This window comes from Labeo rohita, chromosome 19 (genome assembly GCF_022985175.1).
Source record: "Labeo rohita strain BAU-BD-2019 chromosome 19, IGBB_LRoh.1.0, whole genome shotgun sequence".
In the NCBI taxonomy this organism is placed as follows: Eukaryota; Metazoa; Chordata; class Actinopteri; order Cypriniformes; family Cyprinidae; genus Labeo; species Labeo rohita.
This window is the reverse complement of record NC_066887.1, coordinates 27842099-27854490: the sequence shown is the minus strand read 5'-3', so window position 1 is coordinate 27854490 and position 12392 is coordinate 27842099. Positions and strand designations below refer to the sequence as shown.

Sequence of the window (12392 nt, the reverse complement as noted above, 5' to 3'; positions counted from 1 at the left end):
ACCTGTAGGTGGACGTAGTCATAGTCTTCCATCCAGCTTTTAACGCATTTCTCGCTGTTCATGTTTGCTTTGTCGTGTGATACGGGGAAAGGTTTGGTCTGGCCTCCGTAGCTGTTTTCCTCTGTTGGGGTGCAAGTAAAGGGGTGAACGATGCCTTCTATTGGTGCTCTGCGGAAAAGCAACTCTGCGCTGCCCCCTATTGTTGAAGCCAGCTGCTTGGCATCGTCAGGCACCGTCCGCGACACCATTACAAAACGTTCCAGTTCGTCACTCTTGTTATGATGCTTTGCGCCTGTTGCTAGGATATTAAGCGCCCAGCTATTGTTTTCAAGAGTTTGGTATGTTTGTTGAAGAATCTGATAGGAATCTTCCAGTCGTTGCAACTGGCGTCGCAACTTGGAGTGCAATCCTGGATCGGACAACGTTGTGGCATTCGCAGCCGTCCCACGGCCGAATACGAGAAACTCCGCAAGTGTACACTTGACACGCTCAAATGAAACACGAACCTCATTGGCGTGACGCTCCATAAAACTGTACATTCTCCAGTGAGGTGACGCTGCAAGAGTTTGCAGTGTGCAAACCGAAGACTCCAGACCTTGTTGGAGGCGACTCAACCTTTGGACTGCAGAGTCTAGATCTAACGCTAGACGGCCCTCAGCGGGCGATCCGGCGGAAGAAGAGGACGTCGACATACTGCTGCGAGTGCTTCCAGTGCTGGAAAACGACAATCGGTTGACTCCTTCAGTCACATCACCGAGTAACCGAGTGTCTCCTGGTGGAATATCGTAAACGGATTTATTCCTGTCTCTTTCAGAGGAAGCGTGCCGGTTCTGCGGCATTCCACGTGGAATATCGTACAAGTCCTGAGATCCGCCTGCGGCGAGTTGGCTGGCAGGAACGTCATAGATGCCAGCGCTGTCGTTCATGCCCCTTCGGGACATCGGCTCAGAGCTAGGCGGGAAGTCGTAGTTGGAGCATGGAGAAGCTTTGGAGAGCGACGGTGGTGGAACATCATATATGCCTTCTTGCTTGTGCCTCGAAGGCTGTGGGAAGTCATAATTCCCTTCGTCTTGTGCAGTGTTATTCTGACTAGGTGGCGTGGAGTACACCTGTGGGAGTGAGAATTTGGTTAAACTTGAAGTACATGTGCTTATTAGAATTGGTGTTGCCAAAAAAAAACAGGAAATCAATAACTTTTGTAGCTTCAAGGATTCATTTATTAGGGGTTCAAGTGCGTAATGCTGAAACCCTATTGTAATTTTTAGAATGGCCGAGGATCATTAATCTCTACGTAAAACTGATTGTGCAGACCAAACCATAAGTCGAACAAACTAGAAACTTGGAGGGATGGTAGTACTCACAACGCCGACAATGTCACCGAGGCTTGCCCCAATCGGCCTGACGGGCGTGCTACAGCAATCAAAAATATGAAGTCGCTCATAACTCCTACACTGTCAGTCGCAGGCTCAAGTGTCCTTTGTCATTAGAATCCTTGGCTCATGCCGGACAAAACGCATGCCTCAGAATTGATCGTGAGCTTGGCGAAATTTTCAGGTATTTTGAATTTTTTGAAAAACCTACTTTTGTTAACTAGTCCTAGGTTTTTTATCCGATCGGAACCAAACCAGTGCAGAAAGATTCTCTGAAAAGTGACTATCAATTATTATCAAAAAAGTTCAATAATTATACGCCAAAGTGATCGAAAAGGGATGGAGCGCTTTTAGTAAAATGCCTATAACTTCTGAACGAAATAAGGTATCTTCACCAAACTCTGAACAACTATGCAAGAACTCAATCTGAGGTCATGAGGAAAAATCGTAGTGCTATAAGAAGGAAAAAACATAAAAATGGCTATAACTACACAACCATTTGTTTGAGAAACCAAGTTTAAGCACCTATTAGACAAGGTTAACGGAGGCCGGTCGGAACGAAACTCTCTGGGCCTCTGTGGGTTTGACTCATAGCCCCAAAGGTCTGTGGGAAATTTGAAAGAAATAGGGCCACTAGGGGGCAATGTTGCTTTTTTTTTTTTTTTTTTTTTTTTTTTTTTAAAGGCTTAACGGCTTTAAACATACTTTTGTGAACTAGTCTTAGGTTTTTCGCATAATCAGAAAAATAAACACTGCAGTACAATTCTCTGGACTCTCAAGCTCAATAATTACTCTTTGGAAACTATATCGGGGTCATTTAGAAGAGGAGTCTGTCCAAATTTACCCAAAATCCTATAAAGCCTAAAGGGAAACTCAAAACTTCAAGAAACCTGCTGAGCACATGAGACAGGTGATTCTAAACATGCATGCAAAGTTTTAAGTAGATGGGATCACAGCTGGTGCTAAAACCGTTCAAACTGATTCAGAAACAATGCTTTTATACTAAACACTGCAGCTCTCCACTCACTGTCCTCTCACAATAAAGGTGTAAAAATCCCATAAATGTAACTTTAAAAAAAAAAAAAAAAAAAAATGAAACTTGCCCCTTTGGTAAGATACAATAGGGTGACCTTTAAAGGGACGTGGCCAATTATCCCCAAAAGCCTATAAATCCTAAACAAAAACTCCAAACAAAACCTTATGAATCTACGTAAGCATATGCGACAGATGATTTTAAACAAGCATGCAACATTGTATGGAAATTTGACCATAGTTGGCACTATAACAGTCATAAATGTTAAAAATCATATTTCTATGGCAAATTACCTGAATTTGCCCAAAATGCTTTTTTAAATCGTGACAACACTAATACGAACCGGTTTTGAGTCGCTGACATCCTAATAAGTCCACTTCTGCATTTCCATCATCCCGCTCTAAAACCTCGTATAGGATATGGAAAATCCTGCCATCCAGTTACAGGATAAACCCCGACATTGACCTGACAGCGTAATGGGAGTACATGGGGCGTGCCAACAGCACACTGGTCAATAAATAAACACAGCAGCCTGTAAGTGATTTCTGTCAAGCGTAGAATCTATCTTTCAAAGTGAGTCCGGGTTTCCGCAAGCCCTAATTAAATACGACTCTAATAATAGGCTTCCACATACATCCAGTTTATTTCAAACAAACTCGAGGCGCTGTGCCGCATTTCGCCAGGAGCAGCGGTGAAACATAAGCGGGGCTTCAGCACAATTATTTCTGTTTTGACCTCCTTGCAAAGTTAAGAGCCCTACTCTGAGTTTGACTCCAACATTGCTGGCAAGCTAGGCTTTAATTTTGCTAACCAGGGGAAAGTAATAAAAATCTGAGTATTTATTTCTTTGTAAAATGTCTGGGAAATAATAGCGTATGGTTACAAGACAAAGAACAAGGGCTGCATAAGGGTTATTATAGTTAACTAAAATGAAAGCCATACAAATATTTTCAGTACTTGAAATTAAATTAACATTTAGTGAAATAAATTAAATATGAATTTTTTTCAACTAGTTGCAAAGCCAACATTTCTCATTTTTATTTAGTTTAAACTAGTACTAAACTTTACTAAAAGTACTAAAATAATTAAATCTGAAATAAAATTAAATAAAAAAAAAGACATTTTAATAAATACAAATAAAAATAACTTTTATCTAAAATTAAAATTAAAGCTAATTTAAAATAATAAATAATAAGTAATACTAGGCAGCATGTAAATATGTTTTCATAATTCTTTTTGACATTTTTGACTGTTTGTGTCAATAATTTTAAAGCAAACTTGAACTTCTCGGCGTCCAGATTGTGTAGTACAAACAGTGTAACGTGTACAAGTTGCATGCTAACATTTTAAACAACTCCTAATTTGCATATGTTAATTATCATGACATCATAATGAATATTAAGAGCTGGAGGATTATCATACCCCTTGTGATGTTGGTGGTATGTCATACAGTCCTTTTGATCGCAGGTCTTTGATCGCAGGTTGGGAAGGAGGGGTGTCGTAGAGGCCCTGGGATCTGGGAATGCTGTGCTGTCCAGTTTGTTTGTTTGCCGGAATATCGTACACCTGTATGGGTGTTTATCATGTAAATACACGTATGCAGACGTCTATATGAGTACATGTGTTATTGACAGTGATACTCACCCCCTGTGGACGAACTGGAGGAACATCGTAGAGGTCTTGAGATGAATCAGATGCAGGACTGTAAGCGTACGTTTGCCCTACGCGGATTGGGGTCACCACCTGAAACAAGAATACAAACGTTAAAGTTGGAGGCAGAAAATTGTATTCATAGGCGAAATATGTCATAAAAAGTGCCATTAGTTGAGGGTCTCTTGACATGTAGGAGAAATGACATGAGGCTGAGAACACATTACAAAAAACGTTTTTGCAACCATAAGAAATTTAAGATTGAACAGTAGTAGTAATAAAAAAAAAAGTATTGTTCAAATAATTACTTAAAATATATACTGTGTAAATATAACATATATACACAATATATGTGCATTTGTATTATTTATTTAACATTATATATGAGATAAATAATATATTTCAATTTGTTTTTATGTAATTTTAAATTAAATGAATAAAATAATGGAATACATAATAAGTAATGAAATAAATTATAATAAATAATTAATATAATAATAATAATAATAATAATAATAATAATAATAATATTTTATATTACAATCTTACATTGTTATAGTTATATTAAAATTAAAATAATACAAATTAAATAAAATTGATTTAAATGTATCAAATTTATCTTAATAATCTTATTTATCTTAATAATAATTTTAAATAAAAACAACAAATAGTTTATAATTATTATACTACACTTATTATTTATATATAACCTTTATATATATTATTTTTATAGTAAATAATTATGCCTCATTTAAGATAATATTATATATAATATATAATATTTTAATATTATTTATATTTTAAAAAATATATTATTTTTATTCTTTTTTATTTTTATATTATTTGATATTTTTATGTAAAATTTTCATGTCACAGTGTGTATGTATTAAATAATATAGTAAATAATTATGCCTCATTTAAGTTATTAAATTATAAATATTATTAATAGAAAATATTATATTGATTGTACATTTTTAAAGTAATAAAACAATAAATATTGTAATTATACTACACAATTATATATAACCTATATATTTTATCATTTATTAAATATTCAAAATATATTTATTATATATTTATATATATATTTTGTTTTATTTGAAATTACATGTATTAAAACACACAAGTACAACCTAAATATTTCATTATATATATATATATATATATATATATATATATATATATATATATATATACATATATGATTTAAAATGATACACATGATAAAGAGATTTAAAAATATGTGATTTGTATATGATAAATATATTTTAATCTTTTTAATTTAATATATGTATATGTTAATATGTTAATAGTATTAATTTATATTAAATTATTAGTGATTATAAAAATCATTTTGTATATATTAGAACTAATATTCCATGCTTTTCTATTATAGTAAATAATTATGCTTCATTTACGCTCACATTTTAATCACAAACAGCTGTTGTTAATCACAACATACTGCGGCAACATGCAGAATGGCTGTGGTGAAAATATGCTGCATTGTGTATGTGACTAGATTAATGCAACCCCAAACGGAGACTCTAATAGTGTGATCTGTCTTTTATGCTTCCTTGGTTCCAAACATTAATATTTGTGTCATCTTGTACATTTTTAATCTGTTAGTTCTCTATACTCCTGCAGTTTTCCGTCCACCTTTTACGCCACATATCCGTCTTCTGCTTCAGACAGACAGAGGCATCTTTGGAATGTACTTGGTCTCTATTCGTTCTTCTCCAAAATCAGCCCCCCTCCTGGTCCCAAACGCTCCACTAATACACCACACACCGCTGTCACCACACGAGAATACTCACGGGTCACTGACAGGTCTCGAAAATGGGAACCATACTGCTTCCTGCCCGAGAGACTCCAGATCTGTTCCAAAACCAAGTGGGCTGCCTTGCTGTCTACCACCTACATAGACCGCTGCCTTCCAATTGAACTCAAACCTCATAAGTGATTGATTTGGAACGCTCTACGTAGGCAGCAATTAAAACTTTACTCCATCTCTCTCTCTGATCGCCGCAATAATTGTGGCATGTAGGAGGTTTGAACCGCGGTATCTTCATAAGTGAGGTTGGGAACTCCTAAGCCCACTATCTATTTATCCAAGCTGTGTTAAACTGGAAAAATGTCTTTCTTCGACGACTCGCACTCATATCAAGCACCCCCTCCAGACACACGGGGTTTCAAAGATGGGAACGTCCAGATGGTTTTCATAAGTGGGACCGTCACACTCTTATTTTTACTCTGTGAGTTTAGGTGCACATCAATGACATTCCTGTTCATAAATCAGCACTATGGAACTCCAGGTTCAGCACAGTTCACCAATAACCCAGATCTCCCGGCTTGTTCCCATCAGTCATAAATCATGCCTGCTTCCCAGAAATCATGGGAAAATGAAGTGAGAATAAATGGAGAACGGGACACATCAGTGGTCTGATCAATCTCACACTTGCTTGAAGAATATTCTTTCTTAATTCTAGTACATAATTAGCTATAAATTAGCTTTATTATTTTAGAATATATATACGTACTGTTTACTGACTATGAAATATTTACTTTTATTATTGTTTAGTTATTATTAATATATCTTAAAAATCTTGCTTTAAATATCTTATAGATCTTATTGAGCTCAAATTGAATTATCACATATTATATTATAATTTATTATTATATTATTATTTATTAATTATACAGAAATATGATTAAATAATAATGATGATACAAATCATATTAGGTCATAATAATCTAATTTATTATCACATATATTATAATTATATTATTTCTTATATATTATTTCTTTCTATATAGTTAGATTGTAACATGTATAACTTTTACTTTTATTACTATTAATTAATATATTAGAATCTTATATAAGATTATTATGTTATAATCATATACAATTTATTATAATGAAAATGTATTGTAATTTTTTTTACTATACATTGTACTATACATTTATATATAGTTATTATATAGTTGTTGTATTGTATTATATTGTATTTTGTTAAATACTGTACAAATATAATAATAATAATAGTAATAATAATTATATAGTATATGTATTGCATATATTATAACTATTTATGAAATATTTACTATTTTATTATTACGTTAAATATACTGATATATCAAAGATTTTGTTTCATATATTAGCGATCTTAATAGAGCTATTATATTATATTATATTATACTTTATTAAAAATTATAAAATATTATTATTATATTACATATAAGATTATGTGATATATAATTCATATTAGTTCATATTCATCTAATTTAATTATCACATACATTATATTCTAATTTATTACTATATTATATTTTTTATAATTTATTACTTTTATGGAAAATAATAATAGTAATAAAATAATAATAAATATAAATCCTATTATTATTATTATTATTATTATTATATACTGACATACAATAAATGTCTAAAATATTTTCTATTATTATTAATATATAATATTGCTATATCTTGTTGCATATATATATTTATATACACACACACACACACACACACAAATACAATAACTATTTATGAAATATTTTATTATTATTATTATTAAATATATTTACATATCCTAAAGATCTTGCTTCATATATTACAGATCTTATTAGAGCTATTACAGACTATTAAAAGTTATAAAATCTTGTATTATATTATATAATATTATGTAAATAATAAATTAGTTCACATTACTCTCATTTTATTATCACATATATTATAATTTATTTAATGTATTATATAACATTTTAATATTACATGCTTTATTAATTGTAACATTTTATTAAGTATTATAAAATAATATATAAATCCATCCAATAGTACCCAAAACACTTCTCTGCCACCTGGAGCGTCTAATCGGAAATGAGTAAACGTGTGGTAGTGTGAGGTGTGAACTGTGACCTCTAGGCAAACATTTTCTCCCGCTCAGGTGACTCCTTCCCTAGATTCTGTTACACCCTGACTGGCTGTGCGTGACTAAGACCGGATCACATTTGAACCTGAGACCGACCTAATTGCTGCGAGAGCCTCTTTTTTTGTCCTTGGAGAATAACAGCGCTGAAAAAGCAGCATGACGTAAGAATGTTTTCTCACCAGCCTCATTTTTCGGTATGCAGTATTTAGGCGAAAGCTGTTTGAGTAAACAATGACTTCACTGAGCAGCTCTGAGTCACGTTTGACAGTCAGTAGAGCTGGAAAATCATTTACTTACAAAAAAAAAAAAAAAAAAAAGAAAATCTCTAGAAAAATCTGGAATCTTCCTTCTTGATCTGCTGTGTTTCTCTCCCTCCAATCTCTTTACATCTGTTCTGTTCCTGTGACAGAAAAAGCTTCGTCCTATTAACAAGTCGAACTCATCAGCGAAGGCAATTAAATGTCAAACCCGCAGGGATGTCCCACATGACGGACATAAAACTGAAAAGCACAAAGCCTTCCTGCTAATTTAGGCGCATTAACCCAATGCACAGAGCCATAATTAATTTTACATCACATGAAAACATTCAAACACACGCGCCGTGATTTATAGATGCGCATTGAGACGCCGGGGTTGGGGGTGATTATTTGAATGAGATGCATCAATTATGCAATGACCCTGATTTCAACAGTTTGTCTTTGATTAATAATAAGTAGGTGACAGCAAAAAAAAAAGATTTTTGCTTTGGAATGAGGAAGACAAGGAGGTAAACTGGAATCAGCTGTGCTGAAAGAGTCCAGTGGGCATAAGGAAATAAGTTACCTCTCCGCTCAGCATTTCCTGTTGTCTCTGCAGGAGGGAAAACACAGTCATGTGTCTCACACTAAAGGGGTCAAGACATTTTTCTGGGTCAGATCACAAGGGCTTGTGACACATCCAAACAAAAGACAGGCTTCATACTTAATCTGTGTATATAACTAACTAAATATGTTGAATATTCACATTATGTAAAGCATAATTCAGCCCTTTTAATCTATATATAAAATGACATAATTTATTTTTATATAAAATAATGTTAAATAATTGTATGTGTTTGTACAAATGTATAATGCATATTTAAATATTTTATTAATTATAGTTCATTGTTTTTAAAATAAATTTATAAATAAAATATAAGTTTATATTTATATGTGTGAATATTTATTTTAAATGCAATTAAACAAATAAAAAAAGGAACACACACACACACACACACACACACATATTTATATATATATAATGCATATTTAATAAAAATGTAATTTTATGTATATGTGCGCACACATAAACATTAACTTAATTGTCAATATGCATTTTTTAATTTATAATTTTATCTAAAATATAATGCATATTTAAATATAACATTTATTCATTTTAAGAAATTATTTTTTAAATTCCTTTTTCGAATAAATTATAATATATATATATATATATATATATATACACAATATATATATATACACACGTGTGCATATACAATTTAAAATGACATTATTAAATAATAAATTATATATGAAATATGTAAATAAATATAAATGATATACAAAAATTGTGTGTATATATATGTATATATAATACATTACACGTAATTTTAATTGCATATGCACATATAAATTTATATGTTAATATGCATTTTTTTTATTTTATATATAAAATATAAATAAACTAAAATGCATATTTAAATATTACATTTATTAATTTTAGTTAATTTTTTAAAATTCATTTTTGTATATAATGCTATAAAAGTGAACTGTCTATTAATCAAGGGAACCTGCTCGGTAAATTCTACTCGGCTGTTTTCAACATAATAATAATAATAATAATATTTTTTTTTGGAGCAGCAAATCAGCATATTAGAATGATTTCTGAAGGATCATCTGATTGGAGTAATGATGCTAAAAAATTCACCTTTGAAATCACAGGAATAAATTACATTTTAAAATATATTCAAATAGAAAACAGTTACTTTAAATAGTAAAAATATTTCTAATTGTTACTGTTTTACCTGTACTAAATATTTAGACAAAATGCTTTTAAATTGTGTATTATATATTCTAAAATTATACATTAAGACACTTTTAAATATATAATGCATAGTAGAAATGAGAACAACAAATCTAGTTGCTAATAAACTAGCAAGTGTGAGTCACACAAATAATACTCTACTACTTTGCGAACCACTTTCCACAGATGGGTGCGGTGGCATGTGACCTGCCTATCCTTCCAACAAATCTTTACGATATCTCCTGGAGACTGAAGTGTATAAACAAAAAACGTCTGGCTTAGCTGTCTCCGACGGAAGGAGGAGAACAAAACCTGGTTAGTGCTGATAACAGACAGCCTCGGCCCATAGAGTGGGCAGAAAATTATGATTTATGATATGACTCATGAAGAAACGTTAATCCTAAAAACGCCTAAAAACATTGCTCTCAAGTCTGTAAACGTCAAGGCCCAGAATTTTCAGTGATACGCAGTAACAAAAACTGCTTCACTTCACAAACAGCGTCAATCTGTGGTATCAGCCAGACTCGGGCACCAATGGGTCGAGAGATCTCATCTCTACCCATAAGGCCCAGCTCTGTGAAGGACATTGTGTGGTTGTGTAAATCTCAGAGACGGCCCTCGCTCGCGCCAGGCTCGGGCTGGCATGAACTGTGCAGCTGTGAGCAGCTTTAGATCACTGTACTCTTCAGGTCAAGCGGGGACAGAGCCGCCCTCCTCCAAAGAGCCAGACTTTGGTAACCAAACCTTACAGTGTGTCATTATGTGCCCAAATCCTGCTCTGTGCCAGCAACAAACACATCATCCACAAGCATAACTGTACTACAGCACAAATAGACACTTTCTGGATTCAAACTAAACATTCAAGAACTTTGTTCTAGAATTAGGCTTATAAGAAACACTGTGTTCATGTTGTTTCAGAACTACCATAATTACAAGGCGACAACTCTGAGCTGTTCAGGATCTCAGATATTAGTTGTCTGGCAAATCTTTTTGTTCAAGACAGGAAAAAAAACATACTCTGTAAATTCAAAAACCTATGAAAGCCCGTTTCCACCACTGAATAAAAAATATAAAAGTTAACTGCGAATTTTTACCTCACAATTCAGACTTGTTCTCTTGCATTTGAGAGTTTCTCAAACTTTTTTTCTCAGAGTTACATTTCTGAGAACGTATCAGTGTTTTCCCCCCCTCAAATTGGACTTTATAACTCGCAATTGTGAGTTTATATTAAGATTTAATTTACAGTTTACAATTGAAATAATTATTCTATGTAAAATTAGATCATTTATTTTATTTAAAATAATGTAAAATAATTTTGTGTTTGTACATATGTATAAAAATGAATTAAATAACTATTAAATAAAAATTAAATGCATAATTAAATATTACATTTAATTCATGTATAATTCATTTAGATTTACATAGATTATATATGTATAATGCATATTTATATATTACATTTATTAATTGTAGTTAATTATTTTTACATTCATTTTTATTATTATATTTTATATTATTATTTTATAATAATAATATTATAATATTTATAGAAATATGTATATAGAAATATAATAATATAATTTTAAATATAAATAATAAATATTTTATATTTATATGTGTGAAAAAAAACATGTATGTGTGTATATATATATATATGTATTACACGCATACATATACATTCACACATATAAACTATTTATTATTTATATTTAAAATTATATTATATATACCAAATTAGCTAAAGGATTTTTTTTTTCAGCACAAGTGTTATTTTATCTCAACATGTGCTCATTAAATATTGATTAATGTTAATAAAATGCCATTTTTAACAGAAATACTGTTCACTCAACTTGTGTTGCTATTTTTAACATGGTCAATCATAATAATGAAGGTAAAGAAGCTGATGTTCAGAGATTAAACAAGTCAGAAACTTGTAGACATGAAGTGAATTAAACTTAATTGGTTGGTCACATGAATTGCTTTCTTTGTATCCTCTACAAGATTTTGCACATCCTAAAACGTTTGATTAGGCCAAAAGTTGTGCAGGTCAGGATGTGCATCACCACACTGCAAGCCTGCAAACAGATGCAGCAATGAAGATCAATCAACATGGAAAATCTGAACTGCACACTAATCTGATCAAAGCCACATTACCATTTTCAGTGATGGCTCTAAAAAGGGGATTACTTTTTATTTTTCAGCACAGGAAGTGAGAGCAGGAAGGAAATGGTTATTTTTGTTGCACTTTCCGCTATGCCACACCTTTGTAATGCATTTCTTGTCAGAGAGACGTCAACAGAACATTGGATTACATGTGGGAACACCCTCTTACCTCACTCTTAAAAGAGCTGGCCAACTGTTATGCCA

General features: G+C 32.1%; 1 protein-coding gene and 1 long non-coding RNA gene across 2 annotated transcripts in view; one reads left to right on the top strand and one right to left on the bottom strand.

The window, feature by feature from the left end:
* LOC127181495 (uncharacterized) overlaps nt 1-12392 on the top strand; it is a 79886-nt gene that overhangs the window by 9866 nt on the left and 57628 nt on the right. The gene's annotated exons all lie outside the window — the stretch shown is intronic.
* Nucleotides 1-12392, bottom strand: part of nedd9 (neural precursor cell expressed, developmentally down-regulated 9) — a 35684-nt gene that overhangs the window by 4757 nt on the left and 18535 nt on the right. The window contains exons 3-5 of the mRNA XM_051136262.1: nt 4048-4146; nt 3826-3969; nt 3-1109 (exon numbers count right to left, since the gene is read on the bottom strand). Coding sequence (XP_050992219.1) covers nt 3-1109; nt 3826-3969; nt 4048-4146 — 1350 coding nt within the window. The remainder of the gene's footprint in view (nt 1-2; nt 1110-3825; nt 3970-4047; nt 4147-12392) is intronic.